The sequence below is a fragment of the Cucurbita pepo genome, chromosome LG01 (genome assembly GCF_002806865.2).
Source record: "Cucurbita pepo subsp. pepo cultivar mu-cu-16 chromosome LG01, ASM280686v2, whole genome shotgun sequence".
Taxonomy (NCBI): domain Eukaryota; kingdom Viridiplantae; phylum Streptophyta; class Magnoliopsida; order Cucurbitales; family Cucurbitaceae; genus Cucurbita; species Cucurbita pepo.
In genome coordinates this window covers 8,973,066-8,993,344 of record NC_036638.1, presented here as the reverse complement: position 1 = coordinate 8,993,344, position 20,279 = coordinate 8,973,066, and the positions used below count along the sequence as shown (strand labels likewise).

The 20,279-nt window shown below is 37.9% G+C and overlaps 4 protein-coding genes across 10 annotated transcripts; all 4 read right to left on the bottom strand.

Moving 5' to 3' along the window:
• Positions 1 to 72: 72 nt before the first annotated feature.
• On the bottom strand, positions 73 to 2,939 carry LOC111793332. Of its 3 annotated transcripts, XM_023675172.1 has the most exons (4): positions 2,653 to 2,939; positions 2,427 to 2,552; positions 1,039 to 2,138; positions 73 to 403 (listed from the first exon to the last, which is right to left on the bottom strand). In XM_023675172.1, the coding sequence occupies exons 3-4, from the start codon at positions 1,971 to 1,973 to the stop codon at positions 124 to 126; spliced, it is 1,215 nt and encodes a 404-aa protein (XP_023530940.1). In that variant the 5' UTR covers positions 1,974 to 2,138; positions 2,427 to 2,552; positions 2,653 to 2,939; the 3' UTR covers positions 73 to 123. The 3 variants fall into 3 exon arrangements, with proteins under 3 accessions (XP_023530940.1, XP_023530948.1, XP_023530956.1); XM_023675180.1 differs by having other exon boundaries at positions 1,039 to 2,194; positions 2,427 to 2,939; XM_023675188.1 differs by having other exon boundaries at positions 1,039 to 2,051; positions 2,427 to 2,939.
• Positions 2,940 to 3,234: 295 nt separating this feature from the next.
• LOC111793317 (ureide permease 1-like) lies at positions 3,235 to 7,061 on the bottom strand. Of its 2 annotated transcripts, none has more exons than XM_023675157.1 (8): positions 6,891 to 7,061; positions 6,226 to 6,531; positions 5,111 to 5,249; positions 4,806 to 4,977; positions 4,593 to 4,624; positions 4,401 to 4,501; positions 3,937 to 4,311; positions 3,235 to 3,839 (listed from the first exon to the last, which is right to left on the bottom strand). In XM_023675157.1, the coding sequence occupies exons 2-8, from the start codon at positions 6,460 to 6,462 to the stop codon at positions 3,654 to 3,656; spliced, it is 1,242 nt and encodes a 413-aa protein (XP_023530925.1). In that variant the 5' UTR covers positions 6,463 to 6,531; positions 6,891 to 7,061; the 3' UTR covers positions 3,235 to 3,653. The 2 variants fall into 2 exon arrangements, with proteins under 2 accessions (XP_023530925.1, XP_023530932.1); XM_023675164.1 differs by lacking the exon at positions 6,891 to 7,061 and adding an exon at positions 6,746 to 6,876.
• Positions 7,062 to 10,898: 3,837 nt separating this feature from the next.
• Positions 10,899 to 14,805, bottom strand: LOC111793293 (ureide permease 2-like). Of its 4 annotated transcripts, XM_023675144.1 has the most exons (9): positions 14,671 to 14,805; positions 14,535 to 14,582; positions 13,939 to 14,237; positions 12,942 to 13,080; positions 12,641 to 12,815; positions 12,097 to 12,128; positions 11,900 to 12,000; positions 11,440 to 11,814; positions 10,907 to 11,287 (listed from the first exon to the last, which is right to left on the bottom strand). In XM_023675144.1, the coding sequence occupies exons 3-9, from the start codon at positions 14,173 to 14,175 to the stop codon at positions 11,132 to 11,134; spliced, it is 1,215 nt and encodes a 404-aa protein (XP_023530912.1). In that variant the 5' UTR covers positions 14,176 to 14,237; positions 14,535 to 14,582; positions 14,671 to 14,805; the 3' UTR covers positions 10,907 to 11,131. The 4 variants fall into 4 exon arrangements, with proteins under 4 accessions (XP_023530904.1, XP_023530912.1, XP_023530887.1 ...); XM_023675136.1 differs by lacking the exons at positions 14,535 to 14,582; positions 14,671 to 14,805 and having other exon boundaries at positions 10,899 to 11,036; positions 11,071 to 11,287; positions 13,939 to 14,175; XM_023675119.1 differs by lacking the exon at positions 14,535 to 14,582 and having other exon boundaries at positions 14,658 to 14,805.
• A 1,922-nt stretch (positions 14,806 to 16,727) lies between these two features.
• Positions 16,728 to 20,176, bottom strand: LOC111788133 (PLASMODESMATA CALLOSE-BINDING PROTEIN 3-like). The gene is made up of 4 exons (XM_023668354.1): positions 19,927 to 20,176; positions 19,594 to 19,836; positions 19,466 to 19,502; positions 16,728 to 17,117 (listed from the first exon to the last, which is right to left on the bottom strand). The coding sequence occupies exons 1-4, from the start codon at positions 19,976 to 19,978 to the stop codon at positions 16,850 to 16,852; spliced, it is 600 nt and encodes a 199-aa protein (XP_023524122.1). The 5' UTR covers positions 19,979 to 20,176; the 3' UTR covers positions 16,728 to 16,849.
• Positions 20,177 to 20,279: the final 103 nt, after the last annotated feature.

Sequence of the window (20,279 nt, the reverse complement as noted above, 5' to 3'; positions counted from 1 at the left end):
CTGAATGAGGGGGATTCAATATGTTACATATATCACTCACCCTGTTTCTATATGCCTAAACAGACTAATATGAACAATCAAGAAAATATTCATAGACACTGTCTTTTCTGCGACATTGTCCACTTAACCACGACAAAAATGGCAAGGGTAAAAAATACGGCATCGAGGACAAAAATGACAGTGAGGACGAAAATTACAACTATAGCAGTTCCATGTGCAACAAGACGAACATGAACAGCAAGTCCATTTGCAACAAGAACGTGAATAGCAATTCCATTTGTAACAAGAACATGAACAGCAGGGAAACCAAGAGTTTGCATGATGAGATTTTGTAGAGACTGGAGCACCTTCTATTTTATCATCCGCAAGCACAGATACATCCTGAGCCACCTCATCGGCCAAACTGCAGATAATGAGTACTGGTTAATTTCATGCTAATACTTTCTTTTCACAATATCAACTAGTTTCCAGATGATAATGATCTAACAAAGAGACATCGACCTCATAGAATTGGTAAGCTAAGATCTCTGTAATAAATTCATGAAGAAAAGATAAGGAGCTTGAAAGAAAAGGTACTTCTTGGACGCACAACGACAATAGATACTAGCCTAAAAGGAAACCAGATGATGTCTATTAAGCAGGCAGAAGGCTAAGAGAAGGCATTATGAACTGGTATTCACGTGGAAGGTCAATTCCTTGTCAGACTATCTTTGTGCTTGTTAGATGTGAAAAAACGAGGAGAGACAGTAGTCTAAAAGCAAACCACATGATGACTATTAAGCAGGCAGAAGGCCAAGGCATTATGAACTGGTATCACTGGGAAGGCCTGTTCCTTTGTAGAATAATCGAAAGCAAGCAATTTTTTTTTTTTCTTCTTTGAGTTCAACGAGTAGGCATAAGAATTTGAAACTCTGACCTTTTGGTCGAGAACCTAATGTTTTAACAAGTTGCCATAGTGAAGTGACAGTAAGCATGAAGTTGGAAAACATGAATTCCAAGAATGATTTTTTAGCAAATAGATAATGAGCAAAGACTTACATGGGGAAAGCGAAGGAATTTGAGCTGCATTGACTTCTTTCAGAGTGGCGAGATCTGCTAGAGGAATTCGATGATAATGCAGGAGGCAGTACGTTTCTTCCACTTAGATCTTCTGCAACCAAACCCTCTTTATCTTCAATGTTATATTCTGTGGTATCTGCCACTTTAGGCTCCTCTTCATATTCGACACTCTTCATTTCAGTTTCTCTTGACGTGATAACTGCAGGTGGTGAGTTAAACACAAGCAACTCGTCTGATTTCGTCAACTCGTCTGATTTCGTCAACTCGTCTGATTTCGTCAACTCGTCTGACTTCGTCAACTCGTCTGACTTCCCTAAATCACTCAACATCGACAAATTATCTCCGGAGAAACTATCATCTCCACCATGAATGCTAAACAAGGATTCATTTGAAGCAATACTCCATTCCAATGGAGTGGATGATCTACTTCTTTGGAAAACTGCAGATGGAATTCTTGACGGATCATATGATTCATATCCTCCCACACGATCCATTGTCTGAAGAGGAGGGGATTGGGTTGGAGACATAGCATTTCCACCAGACTCATGGGTAATATCATAAACTTGAGATGCAGATGTGGGACCTTGAGAACCGCTACTCTTCTCTGATTTGGCAGAACAAATGCTGGAAACATCGCTCTCATCATCTTTAAATTGAAGCTGGTAAACATCATGATCGGGATTTCCCAAGAAAATTGTGCCTGCTTCGGGTCGGTTAACATTTTCGTCAACTTGAACAAGATCTGATAATTCCAACAAGTTTATACATGATGAAGACCCATACGCCAGCTGCTCTGTTGGGGAAAGTGAAAATCCTTCCCCAGCAGTATCTTCAGAATGTGTACTGCCTAAACCTATAATATCTGGCTGTTTTGTTGAATGTGAGCTTGTTTCACATCTACCCGTCGCTGCCATATATTCTATTGTTCTCGCCTTCTTCAATAGTTTCAAGTTTATCTACTTCAAGCTTTCTCCCACTTCCACCAATAGATCCTGAATCCGTTTCTAAATGTGAGTTTCTTTGGCTTCTATCAGGAGCAACATGACTTTTTATAAGAACCATGAATGCAGCTTTTGCTCCTTTAGACAATTCAAGGCTATATAATTAGAGACTATATGGCTTGCAATATGCTGTTCTGCATAAGTTTTTAAGAAAACAACAGAATAAATGGAATAGGTTCTTCCATTCTCGGGGAAAAAAAAAACTGAAAAAAGGAAGGAGAAAACACGGGGAGTCGATCAATCAATCGGTAACCACAAACGTGAGGATCAACGAAATATAGCCCTTTTCAGCAATGAACACTGATGTTTTTTTAAAATGGACATGCATCATCAGCTAAACAAAACCGAAGTTCATAAGAAACTCACTTGGATAAGAACACGCAAGAAGCAACCCCTTGCGTTCCAATTAACTCCAAAACCTAACCACTGCCGCTAAATCTCGCCGGAAGCGACACCGACGACAAAAATCCCCGAAAGCCATGGAGATTTAGCCTGTGTTCAATTAAAGATCAACGTCAAGAAGCAAGAACCATCCAACAAAAATATCTAGGCAAAAGAAAAGAACACAGAGAAAGATTAGTTTCGTTAATACCCGGAAATCCGTTCCCGGCAGGCACAACGATGCAGGAACGGACTTCCAAGATTCGTTGTCTTTCATTGGAAGGAGAAAACAAGAAAAAACAAACAGCAAAAACAAATCGGAGAAAAAGAAAAAGGGCGAAACCAAAAATTAGGGTTTCAGGGAGGGGGAAGAAAGAATATAAAAGATGGAAGGCGCTCCGACAGTCTCGCGGCTTTCAGTTTCCATTAGTAACGAACAATGGCTCCGTTTCGCGCCAACCTTAACAGCTCCCTTCGGCTGGCCCACTAATGCTGACGTGTACGATTACTACGGCCCTTTCCCCACTCTAGCTGGAATGCCACGTCATTTACCTCGGTCAAAGTCTACCCTCTACTTTTTTTTTTTCATCCCTAGTTCAAAATTTGTAGGTGTAGTGGAGAATAGTCATTCGATTTAGTAATTTAAATGACTTTTTCAAGTCGAATTCCGTGCGTCTTTATCGAGAACTGATCGAACTCTTTAACCTTCTATAAATTATCGCCTCGTTGATTTATAGGTCGAACTAGTGTGAACGATCTAAACTTTAACTGGAATTTCTAATATCACTGTAAATACTCAACTAAGAACTTAGAAGTTCAAATCTTCTATTAAATCACGTCCGAACGATTGGTAGCTACATTCAAGATATCATCCACCAACGAAGTCGAGTGTTTCGACTTTCAGAAGCTGCAACTTTTTGCGCAGATGTTCCTCAAATTACAGTCATTAACAATGGAATTCATTCTTCCAACATTACTTATTCCTCTACAACAGTACAAGAAGCTTCAACATTATGTGATTCCTTTCTATTTGGCATGAAGGGCTGAGCTTTTACAAGCTTTCCCTAATGATTTTCCAATGTCTATGTCCTGATGAAGCCATGAGGACCGCAACAGCCACTGTGAACATAAGCAACATGCTGACATGCGAGCAGCTGACATCCATAGAATGGAATGACAACACGGAGCAGCCACCAGAAGCTATCATTTCCTTCAAAAGGTTGCAGTCCTAGCCTGATTTCGATGTCGATGTCGATGTCCTGATGAAGCCATTAGGGCCCCAACAGCTACTGTAAACATAACCAAGGTGCTGACAAGTAACATGTATGTTTTCCTTGATGATCTATGGTATTCTCCAAACAGAACGATTCCCCAAAACGTGCTCACAAGTGGAAGTGCCTGGAACAACAGCCGAATCCGAGATTGAAACAAGGAGCTATCAGTATGGAGTTAATATGGGATTGGAGTGCAGTCAAAAGAGGTGAAAAAAATTGACCTGCACAGAAGCTGATGCTGCATATCCAGCTGCTTGACCGCCCATAAACTCCAGACCATTGCCAAACCCACACAAGACTCCAGCCAACAAGGCCCATCCTCTACCATTCCAGTCATTTAGATATTCCTTGAAAGTTGTCTTGGGCAAATTAAGCATAGGACGGTAAAAGAAGACGACATTTAAAATGACGCCTATGAAAAAACACGAGGCAGAGAGGTAGAAAAACGCGGTATAGACGGTCAAATGCGGGACGCCTTCCTTTAGAGTGTGCCATTGATCATTTGTGGCCAAATTGAATAATGGAGAGAAGAGAGAAATGGAAATACCAGAAAAGAAAGTTAAGCACAGCCCAATCAGTGTGCTCTTACCAAACACCTGCAAGTATGCAGCCATTAGGTACATGTAAGAATAAAAGAGAAAGCGAAGCAATATTTGAGGAGTGCTACAATATCAGTATTACAGACCTTGATGGATCTTCTATTTTCGAGTTGAACAAGAAAGTCAGCTGTCCCGGCCTTCGCCTTCCGTGAAGAATAAGCAGCACTTTCTAGGTTCGTTGGTTCAACTATACAAAACCAAAAGAATTCAGCAGTTATATCATTTGCAAAGGATGAACCAAAAGTCAGTTGTGTACTTCATAGCTCAAGAAGATTTACCCATATTCAAAATCAGAGGGACTTTCGTTTCCCTGTCGAAACAGAATTGGAAGTTAATATCGGAACACTACTGAAGCGAAATTAAAAAACACAGCTTCGAAAACGACCAAATGCATATAAAACAATCACAAATTTGGATTCAAGGGCCCATAACATGAACTAAACAAGAAAATGTCTTACGGATTAGCACATTCATACAAAAAGAAAACATACATGGACTGTTCAGAATCAGCAGATGAACTTTTCAACTTTACTTTGTTATCGGCCATGTTGGATGAGTGAACAACAGAGCCAAGAAATGCAGCAACCAAGAAGCAAGCAACCCCAGGGAAAAGAATCTCGGCTTTGTTAATCTTGTTATCAAGAAAGTAATTCACAGTCGTTCCTTTTACCCAAAAACAAAAACAAAACCAGAAGGGTGAATCTCATAAAACTTCATACACATATTGAGTAACAAAACAACAACAGATTGGTTAATTTAGTAAGGGGCAGAATGCAGCTGAGATAGAGATAGAGACCTATAACTACCACTATGCTACAAGAAATCACTTTTGTCACAGATAAACCAACAAACGCCCAAGCATACTGAGCTAAGAGATTTCCGATACTCAGTGCCACGCCACCAGCCATTGCAAACATAACAGAAGGCAAATTATCCTGAATACAGTAGTTTAGAAGATTAGATACCTTTTACAACGTGATTTAACAAGAATGCATTAACAATTACCACAAAATCAGCAGGCAAATTGGGTATTGCAATATAGAAAGACTGAAAGGAACATCTTAATTCTTCAGAAAAAGTTGCATGTTTCAAGAATTCATAAGATAACATGAAGCTCAATCTAAATGAAGGACGTATGATTTACAAGGAATGCAACCAAGTTTAGTTTACACAAGACAGTGATAATCATGGCTACAAATGATACTTTGCCCACAATTTCATTACAACTTTACTTGTAGAAACGCTTCATATTCGTTTTATGAACGCTGGATATATCAAGTTAAATGGGATCAAATCTTTTCTTTCTTCAGTGCACATCATTTCTACCACAGATAGTTCTAGAGATTATGGGTAACTATAACGGCCTACACCAACCGCTAGCAGATATTGTCCGTTTTGGCCCTCTCCTTTACCGAGTGAAAGAAGAATAGTCCAGGTGTAGGAGCGAAGCAGTTGCCGTCAATCTCACGATTTTAAAACACGTCTACTAGGGAGAGGTTTCCACACCCTTATAAGAAATGCTTCGTTCCCCTCTCCAACTGATGTGGGATCTCACAATCCACCCCCTTGGGGTGCCAGCGTCTCGCTGGCACACCATTTGGTGTCTGGCTCTTATATCATTTCTAACAACCCAAGTCCACTGCTAGTAGATAGTGTATGTTTTGGCCCGCTACGTATCGCCGTCAACCTCACAGTTTTAAAACACGTCTACTAGGGAGAAGTTTCCACCCCTTTATAAGGAATGTTCCATTCCTCTCTCCAATCGATGTGGGATCTCACAGTAACCTCTCAAATCTCAAATCAGAAGATCCAAGAGAATAGCCGACAGATCTTGGAAGTGTCTTATCAGTCTATATTAAACCAAACCAATGAAGCTGAATGAAAATTCAAGAGTAAATAAATGAAACCAACCTGAGAGAGCTGTTGGATAAAACTTGGACTGTCTTGTGAGCTCTTTCCAATCTCACCAAGAGTCAAAGCAATGATTACAGCAGCTAAAAAATTTGTTATGGAGTAATCAAGGTAAGTATGCTGAGGAAGACGCCCCCGCCGTTCAACAAGTGTCAAGAGTGCAGGGAAGGTCCCCAGAAAGAAGAGCGACAACATCATACATGATATAGCACCTGCTTTACTCTCCACCATATACATCTTTCAACTTACAAGAATCCTAGCCCACTCTGGTAATATGGTGAGCGATTATCAAATACCAAAGAAACTCTGCACAGAATGATGATTAATCAATACCCATTTCCATCAATGAGAAAACATGCGAGATCAAATCAAACAGTGACAGAACGAGAATTATACCAAATCGTAGAAGAAAAAAAACCTAAGAACAATGAAATTTGAAGCCAATTGAAATCCGGGTTTCAATTTCAACAACTGTAGAAACAACATAACATAATCCCCAGAAAAGATAACGCATAGGAACCTTTAAATCGCTGGAGTCTGAATCCAGGTTAAATTCGCAAAAGGATTCCAAACTCAGGGATACAAGATGGAAGAAAGAGAAAACAACATTTCTAAAAGATCCAACTCAGTTCCAAGCTCAAGCTTCCAAACAGAGAAAATCTTACCCTACAGTCGGAAATGAGTGATGTCTTCATGAAACAGTTCCAACAAAATCGGAAAAAACTAGAGGCTTCACAGTGTGGGAAGCCAGTAAATCCGAAAGATGAACACGGTTTGAACATCTCATCCTCCAAAAATCTCAATTGACGAGTGCGAATCAGTAATTTAATTACAAGGCTTGGCCATATAGACCTAATTATAAACTAATCTTAAAAAATATGATTTAACCCATTTTAATTAGGTCTAGATCTTTCCCTTTTTTGTTCTATTTTGTATCTCCAAATTTTTAAAATATTTATTTTGATCCCTAAAATTCAAAACTCCATTAATTTGTTAATATCAAAATAAATATGAGAATTAACAGTTTTTTTTTTAATATAAAAAATTAAAATAGAATATTTTAAAGTTTAAAAACAAGAAGCAACTTTACCCTTTTCAATTAACCAAATCTAATTAACAAATTAATTTAGTTCTAAAAAATTTGAAGTATTTAGTTATTTCATTTACATTATTAATAAAATAGTTATGAGCTATTGTTTAACTAATTAAATAAAATAAAATAATATTTTATAATCTACCTATTTTAGCCAAATATTTAATTTCATTTTTAAAGTTTTTTTATTTATACTCGTTAAAGATACGTGTTTGTTTAGATTACTATCAGTGGTTTGTTTAGATTGTTATCAGATATATCGATTAGTATCTAATTAAATCTGGTAAGATTTAGTTTTAATTTGATTTAGTTTTGATTTAGGTAGATATTTTAATATCTTTTTATATTCTCCGTATATATGCTCTTCATAATACAATATTCTTATCAACTATTCAATCACTCACTACTTCACTAACCAATTGGTATCAGAGTCATCTTANGATTTGATTTAGTTTTGATTTAGGTAGATATTTTAATATCTTTTTATATTCTCCGTATATATGCTCTTCATAATACAATATTCTTATCAACTATTCATTCACTCACTACTTCACTAACCAATTGGTATCAGAGTCATCTTATCTTATCAAGGGATATGTGAGATCAATAGGGAAGCACTAACAAATTGGTATCAGAGCCGTCTTATTAAGGGATCTGTGACATCAATATGGAAGAAGAATCCAGTTTTTCAGCGGTTGCACCACCAGTCTTCGACGGAGACAATTATCAAATCGAGATGCATGGGGAATTCGCTGCTGATAGATCCGTAGACAGTTCGTATGGAGACTTATCTGGAGGCTTTGGATCTTTGGGAAGAGAGGATTACGAGGTTCCTCCACTTCCAACAAATCCTATTGTAGCACAAATCAAAGCATAGAAGTAAAAGAAGACAAGAAAATCAAAGGCAAAAGCTTACCTATTTGCATCTGTATCTCAAATGATCTTCTCAGCATTGGGTGAGATTGCTTGGTTCTGTGTTAAATGATTCCAGAATCGTTGAAAAGCTACTAGTCACTATTCCAGAGAAGTTTGAAGCCACCATAACTACTCTGGAGAACACTAAAGACTTGTCAAAGATTTCTCTTACAGAACTCTTGAATGCTTTACCATCACAAGAGCAAAGGAAGTCTATAATGGCAAGAAGGGGTGATTGAAGGTGTCTTACCTGTTAAGCATCAAGACAACTAAAAACAAGAAAATTTTCAAAAACCAATCGGAGATTCATCTTATCAGAAGACAAAAGGAGCATGTTTCAAAAAATCTCATCCACCTTGCCGTCATTGTGAGAAGTAAGGTCATCCACCATACAAGTGTTGAAGAAGACCTGACGCCAAATGCTCCAATTGCAATCAACTTGGACATGAAGCTGTGATTTGCAAAGTCAAAGGACATGAGAAAGAAGTAGATGCACAGGTAGTTGATCAAGAAGAAGAAGATCAATTGTTTGTGGTCACTTGTTCTTCAGACAAAGAATCAAGCGAGAGCTGGTTGATTGACACTGGGTGCACAAATCATATGACATATGACAAGGAGTTTTTTGAGGAATTAAGAGATACTGAAGTCGAGAGAGAACAGGGGAAAGAAGTAGATGCACAGGTAGTTGATCAAGAAGAAGAAGATCAATTGTTTGAGGTCACTTGTTCCTCAGACAAAGAATCAAGCGAGAGCTGGTTGATTGACACTGGGTGCACAAATCATATGACATATGACAAGGAGTTTTTTGAGGAATTAAGAGATACTGAAGTCGAGAGAGAACAGGGGAAAGAAGTAGATGCACAGGTAGTTGATCAAGAAGAAGAAGATCAATTGTTTGAGGTCACTTGTTCCTCAGACAAAGAATCAAGCGAGAGCTGGTTGATTGACACTGGGTGCACAAATCATATGACATATGACAAGGAGTTTTTTGAGGAATTAAGAGATACTGAAGTCGAGAGAGTGAGGATTGGCAATGGTGAACACTTGGAAGTCAAAGAAAAAGGCACAATAGCTATAACAAGTTATAGTTAGGAAGGTACAAAATTTATTCCAAATGTTTTATTTGTACCTAAAAGATAAAAATCTGCTGGTCAGTTACTTGATAAAGGCTATAAAGACTTGTTCAATGTCAAAATGAAAGGAAAAAACTTTGCTCTAAATCTGACGGAGAAAGAGCAGATGAACTTTATATCCAGAGCTAGTGCCACTGAGATTTGGCATAAAAGACTTAGGCACTTTCATCCTCGAGGTTTGCTTCAGATGCAGTCAAAGAAGCTGGTAGAAGGACTCACATTGATGATGACATACCTCCTTTCTGTGCTTGTAATTTTGGAAAGCAACATAGGCAACCCTTTCCTAAACAGGCATGGAGAGCCTAAAAAAAACTGCAGCTTTGTGATCCTCCGCGAACACCATCATTAAATAGTAATCTTTATTACATTATTTTTATTGATGATCTAACAAGAATGTGTTGGATCTTCTTGCTGAAGCAGAAGTCAGAAGTTGTCGGTATATTTTGGAAATTCAAAGCCAGAGTTGAGAATGAAAGTGCATACTTGATTCAGACGGTAAGATCGGATAATGGCAAGGAGTACACTTCAGAAACTTTTAACCGGTTTTGTGAAGAGACTGGAATTGAACATCAATTGACAGAACCATACACTCCTCAACAGAATGGCGTCAGTGAAAGGAGGAATAGATTCATAATGGAGATGACGAGATGCATGCTTCATGAGAAGAATCTTCCCAAACGTTTTTGGGGAGAAGCAGCAAACACTGCTGTGTACTTGCAAAATCGAATTTTAACAAAAGCTGTGAAGGACCTGACACCATTTGAAGCTTGGTATGGTTAAAACCTTCTTTAAAGTTTCTTAGAGTATTTGGGTGTCTTTGTTTCACTTACATTCCACAGGTCAAGCGTGATAAGCTTGACAAAAAGGCAGAAGCTGACATCTTTGTTGGGTATAACACTATATCCAAAGCTTACAGAGTTTTTCAACCACACACTAGTCGTGTTATTGTGAGCCGAGATGTTCATTTTGCTGAAAATGAGCAATAGAATTGGGAAGAATTGACGAAGGTGAATCATATTTCTAATGCACCAAACAATTTAACCTTTGGTAGCATGTTAGAAGAGCCTGAAGATGAACTACAAGAAGAATTGGAAGATGAACTACAAGAAGAATCGGAAGATGAACAACTTGATGTTTTGGTTGATGATGCACATGTGAGAGGTACAAGGTTACTGTCTGATATTTATCAAAGATGTAATGTAGCTGTAGCTGTTTGTGAGCCTGCAGGGTTACATGATGCAAACAAACAGTCAACATTGAATTGCTGCACCTGTCAGAGGAGGAGCTTTCGATGATCGAGAAAGACAAAACATGGGAGTTGGTTGATCGACCTCTAAACAGAAAGATAATTAAAGTAAGATATGTTTAAGAAAAAATTTGAAGTTCACAGCCTATAAATAAGAGGAGTGTTAAATATCACGTATTTGTTTAGATTACTAGTATCTGATTAAATCTCGTTATAGGAGTTGATTTAGTTTTGATTTGTTTATTGGTTTGAAACCAAATTTTCTCTAGATAGATATTTTAATATCTTTTTTATTATATATATAGTCTTTTTGCTCTTCATAGTACAATCTTCCTATCATCACTCATTCAATCACTCACACTTTCCCTATCGATAGGACATAACATTATTGGGGAACATTATTTCTTCTTCGTTATTTCATACTATTGTACAGAAACTGCACACATAAAGTTCAGTACATTAGAAGGAACAATTTGCACAATCTTGGCTGCTGCTGCGATGCGCTAATGACTGGTTCTTCTAAGGTTTTCGATGTCCTGATGAAGCCATTAGGATCCCAACAGCTGCAGTAAACATAAACAACATGCTGACAAGCAACACGTATGTTCTCCTCGACGATCGACGGTATTCTCCAAACAGAACAACTCCCCAGAACGTGCTCACGAGTGGAAATGCCTGAAACAATCATTCGAGATTGAAGCAAGAAAATATGGTATGTGTTCTAAGTATTGAAGTATTGATATAATTAAATTTACTGTAAGACCAGCTGGAGCGGTCAATATTGAGTCATCATGATATTACAATCATAGAGAGGTGAAGAAACTGACCTGCACAGAATCAGCTGCTGCATATCCAGCAGCTTGGCCGCCCATGAACTCCAGACCATTGCCAAACCCACACAGAAATCCAGCCAAGAAGGCCCATCCTCTACCATTCCAGTCATTCAGATATGCTTTGAATGTTGTTTTGGGTAAGTTAAGTAGAGGGCGGTAAAGGAAGATGATGTTGAGAACGATGGCTATGACAAAACAAGAGGCCGAGAAGTAGAAAAATGCGGTATAGACAGCCAAGTGTGGCACACCTTTCTTTAGAGTATGCCATTGATCGTTTGTGGCCAAATTGAATGCAGGTGAGAACAGAGAAAGGGAAACACCAGCAAAGAAAGTTAAGCACAGTCCAATTACTGTGCCCTTACCGAACACCTGCAGCATCATGCAATATCAGAATACGATACATAAGGAATTCAACCACACAAAAACTGCTCGTTACTGCAGTGGCATTACAGACCTTGATGGATCGTCTGTTTTCAAGCTGAACAAGAAAATCTGCAGTCCCAGCCTCGGCCTTTCGCAACGAACCATCAGCGTTCTCCGGGTCCGTTGATTCAACTATGCAAGTCCAATTAAAAGAAAAAAGTTAGCCTCACTTAACTTGCAAAGAATGAACACAAAGAGAGTAGTAAACTATGGCTCTGGAAGTTTTACCCCTACTAGGAAATCCAGCGACATCTATTGGCCTGTAACAAGGGATTTGAAAGTAAACATTATCATAAGGATATGTTCAAATGCTTCCACTGCAAGAACACGACTTCACTAGAATTTAAAAACATAACTTCCAAAACTAGAGGTATATAACCGTGAGATCTCACATTGGTTGGATAGAGGAACAAGTGCGTGTGAGGATGCAGGCCCCGAAAGGAAAAATTCAAAGAGGTCAATGTATGCTAGCAGTGGGATTGGGCGGTTACTGATGGTATCATAACTAGACACGGGACGATGTGCCAGCGAGGACGTTGAGCCCCAAAAATGGCCAAACACCAGGTGGTGTGCCAGCGAGAACGCTGGACCACGAAAGGGAAAGTCTAAAGAGGACAATCTCCGTTAGTGGTGAGCTTGGGGTGTTACAATAACTAATCAAAGGTTTGGATTTGAGTGGCAGGCAACTATGGGGATATGAATAAGATCATAACGTTGACTAATATATGAAATATATCGAAAATAAACACATTGGTAGACATAGAAAACATACTTCAGCTCTTTATCGGAATTGGCCGACAAACTGTTCAGCTTTGCTTTGTTATCAGCCGTGTTGGACGAGTGAACAGCAGAACCAAGACATACCGCAATCACAAAGCAAGCAACGCCAGGGAAAAGGATCTCAGCTTTGTTAATCTTGTTATCAAGAAAGTAGTTCAATGTTGAGCCTTTAACAAAAAAAGAAAAGAAAAAGAATCAAGCAATACATAGAGGAGGGATCCCATGAGACTTCAGGCACATATATTTGAGAGACATATGGAGATAAATAGAGTGAGAACAAAGATGGTGGAGACCTATAACTACTATTATGCTACAAATGAGCACTTCTGTAACAGATAAACCAACAAAGGCCCAAGCATATTGAGATGAAAGATTTCCGAGACTCAATGCTACACCGCCCGCCATCGCAAACATGACAGAAGGCCAATTATCCTGCATACAAGAAGAATCAGCACCAATTACAACATGAATAAAATTACTCATTGCCTCCAAACTTTCATCATTCTTGCACAAATATAACTGCAGATGCCCTTCATACTCGTTTTATGAACATCAAGCAGGTTAAGTTAAATGAAATCAAATATTTTCTTCCTTTGACATGCACCATCTCTATCACAGAAGGTCTTAAGACTATAGAGTAGCATATCAAATCAACTTCCTTGGGGAAAAAAGTAGGATAGATCAAATGAAAGTTTCTTGTTGATCATCTTTATATATCCAGAATTAGAAAGTATAAGAGAGTCCCTTCTAGTCACCAACATAGAACAGAAAACGATTGGAGAGGATTGTGAGATCACGCATCGATTGGAGAGGGGAACGAAACATTCTTTATAAGGGTGTGGAAACCTCTCCCTAGCAGACGCGTTTTAAAACCTTGAGAGGAAGCCCGAAAGGGAAAGCCCAAAGAGGACAATATCAGACAGCAGTGGACCTGGGCTATGACAAACGGTATCAGAGCTACGCACTAGACGGGGTGTCAACGAGGATGCTAGCCCCCAAAGGAGAGTGGATTGTGAGATCCCACATCGATTGGAGAGAGAAACAAGTGCTAGTGAGAACGCTAGGCCTTGAAGGGGATGGATTGTGAGATCACACATTGATTGGAGAGAGGAACAAGCGCCAGCAAGGACGCTGGACTCCGAAGAGGAGTGAATTATAAGATCCCACGTCAGTTGGAAAGGGGAACAAAATATTGTTTATAAGGGGGTGGAAACCTCATGCTTGGGCTGTTACAACATAATCACAAGCAATTAAATATGGAACCAAGAGTAAATAAACGATCAAAGCAACCTGAGAAAGCTGCTGGATAAAATTTGGAGAAGCATCTGAGCTCTTTCCAACCTCACCAAGTGTGAAAGCGATGATTACAGCAGCTAAAAAGTTAGTTATGGAGTAATCAAGGTAAGTATGTTGAGGAAGTCGCCCCCGTCGTTCGAGGAGAGTCAAAAGTGCAGGGAAGGTCCCCAAGAAGCAGAGCGACAATACCATACATGCTATGGCACCTTCTTTACTCTCTACCATATACATTCTTTAACCTCCAACAATCTAATCCCCTCTGGTTATATATATGGTCAATCAACAGCGAAATCCTGCAGAGATCCGTGGTTTTAATCAGTCCCAATGTTTTTCTTCATTGAGAAAACACTTAATCGAAGATCGAGCACAATAATCAACAAACCAGTGACGATAACGAGAAATCTCCAAATGGTAGAGAAAACGCAAGTCCCAAAACAAATGATAATAGATCATTGTGAGTGTGAACACTAAATTACATTTACGTGCGGGTTCCTAACTCGGACATGCGAGAAGGAAGCAAGAGAAACAGATTTTTCAAACGAAACCAAAACGATTTACAAGTTTAAGGTCACGAAGAGGTAAAATCTAACCCCAAATTCAAGAACGGATAACGTTTTAGTAGGATCGAAGGAACAAATCTGAGAAAAATAACAACAAAAATCGGAAACGAGTAAGTTCAGAAGACGAAATCAAATAGATTAAGAAACAAAAACCTTGAAGTCGAACCTCAGTAGATTTGAGAACGCTAACTAGCAAGAACAGAATCAGTTGCTCATTTCCAAAAATTCGGGAGACGAGGACAGATTCATGGAGTCACAGTTTCCGATCTTGCAGAAATGGTAGCAAGAAAATGGTGGCACAGTCCCCCATACGCAATTATTATAGAATATCGAGTGATGAGTATCAGGTAATGACAAGACACCACTGAAAGTCGCTTTCGGTCAACTTTTCTTACACTAAGTCAAAATTTCCATGCAGTTTAAATTTCTTTAAGTAGCCACTTATTAAAGTTATATTCTCCGCATAATTATGATTATATAGTTATTAAACTTATCTTTTAGAATTATTTTATTTCTTATCCTACTAATTTAATACACCATTTACATTTACATACATACATATATATATATATATATATATAAAATATATTAGGAGGGAACCATTTATTAAAAAAATAATAATAATAATAGTAATTTGGTCCCGAGCATCTCGCATTATCCCTACAATGATTGGGCATGCTATTGCTATTCATAATGGAAGGGACCGTTTGCCTATTTATATAATCGATCACATGGTAAGTCATAAATAGGAGAATTTACACCCACTCCAAATTTTATGGGACATGTGAAAAATGATAATAAATTCGTCGTTAATAATTAATATTGAATATTTATCGATCACTAGCATATATTGTCTGTTTTTGCCTGTTACGTATCATCGTGAGCCTCGTGGTTTTAAAATGCGTCTACTAACGAAAGGTTTCCACACCCTTACACACGTCTGATGTCTTTACTACTAGTATATCAAATTCAGCCCAAGTTCCTTACTAGTCGATATTGTTTGCTTTGACCCGTTACACATAGTCGTTAGCCTCATGATTTTAAAACGTGTCTATTAAGGAGAGATTATCTTGTCTAGTGTCTGACTCTAATACCATTAGTAATAGCCCAAGTACACCGCTAATAAATGTTATCCGGTTTGGAGATTGTTGTGTATAACGACAATCTCATAAATTTAAAACGCGTTTTATTATGGAGAGGTTTCCACACGCTTATAAGAAAATGCTTCGTTCTCATCATCGACCAATGTAAAATCTCACAATAATAGTGTTAATATTCACAATAAGAGAAGATAAAAGATAAATCTAAATCAATTAATCTTTTGAAAAGTAGGTACGACAAATGCCACCAAACTTTTTTGGTGTTGTACTTGCAAATTCAAAACGTTGCTATATACCTCAACCGTGGCAATGACCCAATTGCAAGAGCGAAGCTCCTTTTTCTAGTATAGATGCTCCTAAGCCCCCAACATGTAGTGGCAATAACCCACAATTGGACGAGCAAAGCTCCTTTCCTTGGGACAAGTAGTCGTCAGCTTCACGGTTTTGAAACATGTTTACTAATGAGAGATTAACCCATATGACGTCTGACTCTAATACCATAAGTAACAGCCCAAGTACACCGCTAATAAATGTTGTTCGTTTTGGCTTGTTATGTATCACCAACAACCTCATAGTTTTAAAACGTGTTTAATTAGGGAGAGGTTTCCACACACTTGTAAGAAAATGTTTCGTTCTCATCTCAAACCAGTGTAAAATCTCACAATAACAGTGTTAACATTCACAATAAGAGCGAAGCTCCGAGCCTGTAGTAACAAAACCCACAATTGCACGAGCAAAGTTCCTTTCGATGATAAGTTCATCCCAGATTTGAACTAAAGACCTTTTTTTCGAAAGTAAATCATGGCAAAAATTTTAAAATATTAGAATTAATAAAAGATGCTAATTTTTAAAACATTAGAATTATTATTAATATTTAAAATTATTATAGTGATAAATTTTAAAATATTAGAATTATTAAAAGGACTATATAATATTTAAATTATTAAATGCAAGCATTATTCCAACTAATTTAAGAGGGGGAAAGGAATGGAGAATGTTACACCAACACAAATTAGAAAATAAATCTCTTAAAATTTACAACACCATCATTAACACCCAAAGATTCTTAAATCGAACTTCCCCTTCATCTTTTTTTTTTTTTTTTTTTTTTTTTTTTAAANCCTCTCTTCTCTAGATTCTTCCTTCCACAGCCAATGGTCAAAAGTAACTCCCACCCTTCCCCGAACGGTACGTGGCAAAATCTCAACCATTCATCGAGATCCACCAACCGATCCGCCATTTTCATCATCCCCAGAGAAACACTACGGCTAACCACAGAGTTGAGCCCACAGCCAAAAACGAGTTCCTATTATCACTGAAACCCACGCCGCCGCTGCCGCTGCCATCGTTGAACCCGCCGCTACCACTCGGGCTGATTCCGTTGTTGAACACCGACGGCGTCATTCCTGGACTCGTCGACGACGGCGTCCCAGGTGGAGTCATCGTCGGCATCCCTGGTGGAGTCATCGTCGGCGTAGTTCCACTGGGGCTCGTCGGTGTTGTTCCCGCATTGCTTAAATACAACAAAAACCGGCAATAAAATAAATGACATGTCGATACAGATTTAAAGAAATCGGAAGATCTGAAGAACAAGACGACAAGGATAGTTGAGGAAAAAAAAAAAATCATCATCATGGACAGCTCACGGCACCAAACAGAGTGGTTCAGGTCAGTTCATATGATGCTCTCACTAGATCTAATCATAACTCCATTACCCAAAAATATTTAAAAATTAAGAAAATCAAATGATATCTCCAAAGNGAGGAGGGAAGCTTTGTGTCATGCATTTGACCGTTTGTGTAAAATTCGCTCAAACGGTCTTAAACCCACGTGGGTTATGATAACCTAACCCCACTTTTACTCAACCCAACTGAATGGTTAAAGCTGCGCTGGTAGGCTGGTTTGGTGGTGCCTTTGGTCCTACGCTCACCAGTCGGTGTGTCACCGCCTCTCCTTTTTTTTTGTTTTCTTTCGAGGAAAACCTCCCTCCATCTTCATTCATCTGTCTTTTGTTCTTTTCTATTTTATGTACAAATTCCAGTTTTACTGCCATATTTAATTCGAAAGTAAAGCCATATTTTCGGCTATGTTATTTTAGTTCTACATCCGTTAATTTAAGAAATAATCATTAATTTATAATCAATGAATACTCTCTCCATTAATAGGAGACCTTTCCGAAAAGCCGAGAACAAAACCATGAGAGTTTATGCTCAAAGTGGACAATATTTTGGAGAAGCCTAGAACAAAACCAAGAGAGTTTATGCTCAAAGTGGACAATATTTCGAAGAAACCCCGAACAAAACCATCAGAGTTTATGCTCAAAGTAGACAATATTTTGAAGAAACCCGGAATAAAACCAGGAGAGTGTATGCTCAAAGTTAACAATATTTTGAAGAAGCCCACAACAAAACCAGGGGAGTTTAGGCTCAAAGTCGACAATATTTCAAATAAGTCCAAAACAAAACCATGAGAGTTTATATTCAAAGTGGACAATATTTCAGAGAAGCCCAGAACAAATCCATAAGAGTTTATGCTCAAGTGGACTTTGGAGAAGCCCAAAACAAAATCATCGGTGTTTATGCTCAAAGTGGACAATATCATACCCGAGAGTCGTGATTCCCAACAATTTTCATGTATTTATTTAAAAATTATTTATTTTTAATATATATATTTTCTTCCAAAAACCACTCATTATTAAAACGTGTTTTTTTTTATAAGACGTTTAAATTTAAAACTAAAAGAAAGTATCAATCTGAACGTGATCTTACAAACAAGATTTAAATTGTCGTCTTGTAAGTAGAGTTGAAATTTAAAACTAAAAAAATAACGTATCAATCTAAGCATAATTTTACAAGCACGATTTAAAGCGTCGTCTTGTACGTACATGATTCGGTCACCGAACCAAAAGAATCCTTGATGTTACCATGTAAAACCTTTTGGGTTGTTTTGGATCCTTCCAAAAGGTAGCAAAAGGGCAGGTTTTGGGTCCCCAAACAGGGCGTGTTCATATTAAGAAATAAGAAGTAGCTTTAATTCCCAATTAACATAATTAATTAAGTATGAGAGAATATATTCATACATAAAGGGCTGAGAATTTCAGTTTTAATTAATCTTTTTTGCACATAAAATAAATAAAAGTCTCTTATAGTTTTAATTAATTCAATATATGAAAATAAATAAATAAATAAAATACTTTACATATTAAAATTTTAATTTTATTAATAACAAGGTGTGAATTCTCTTTTTGACCCTTGGTTTGTGATGGAAACAAAGCCATTGGCTGGGGTTTAAAGTGAATAAAAGAATATAATTTTGTTCTTCACCATGAACATGTCTCAAACAAATTGTATCTTTTAGAAAAATTCAAGCGAATTTCTAAAAGCTTTTTATGAATTGGGCTCCACTCAATTATTAGATTCCACGTCATTGCCTCAATATACAGTGAAAGTGATCTGTATGGTTCTCAAATTAATATATATATATATATATATATATATAAAAGCCTACCACTCCATAGGGTCAACTTTTTCTTTACTTCACATCCCGAATTGAACTTCATCAAATTTTGTCGGTTTGAATTTTGAAATTTTGGTCGATTACAAAAGAGGATTGAGTTCATTTCACGTGTCGTTGATCTTTTCGATACAAAATGTATAACGGAGTCTGTAAATGGTTTAGCATAGACATGGAGGATTCATGCATCGATNGCAAACCCAGCACCGACAAGTCTCTGGTATTAGTCAAAAATGGCGACATTGAAGAACAGAGAAATCGATGGCCCCAATTAAGAAAAATTAGCCGAATATTGTTGAATCTGAAAGCAAACAAGGACAAATTCGGTATCAGGCTTGGAAATGGTACCTGGGGCTAGAAGGATAGACGCAACCAGAGGGCACGGCTGTAAAAAATTCACAAGGAAGAAGATGAAATCAGTGGACAATAATGGGTGTAAAACAGGACAAGAGGGTAATTTCGAGGGTCCGGCTTACTGGCGGTGAGGGTAACGCTGGGCGTGGCGGCGCCGCCGAAGTCGCAGCTTCCTTGGACTTGTCCCTTCCGCTGGAAATAGCTGTTGACGGCGTAGTTGCAGTGATCTTTGACGGTGTTGGGCTGAAAACAAGCGCCATTGGTGAGGATTGGAGAACAGTCAGCTCCAGCTCCACAAGCATAGTCTATTGCCTTTTGAAGGACTTGCTGACTCACCCCATCTCTACACAAGCAATAGTTGGCATCTGAAACGCAATCAAAAACCAAAATCAATGAAAACCCATAAGGGAAATCTCAAGAAAACAGCCCTGAAAAAAACCCATGTCGAAACTTACAAGATCGACCAGTTATGGCAAGGAAGAACACTAAGAACGCGAAAACAGCCATGATTGAAGCAATACAGATTAAAGAACTTGAAGAACCCTAAAAACAGAACTCAGATTTCAATGGCGACAAGAAAGAGCTATGGAAGAAGAGAGCGGTAAGGAAAGGGTTTCTTGATTTTTAGTTTTAATTTTTTTTGGTAGAAATTAAAGAGAATTAGAAGGGAAGGGTCATTATTATATACGAGCACGAATACGGTCAGTTTTAGTTTTTTTTTTTTTTTTTTTTTTTTTTTTTTTTTTTTTTTTTTTTTTTTTTTTTTTTTTTTTTTTTTTTTTTTTTTTTTTTTTTTTTTTTTTTTTTT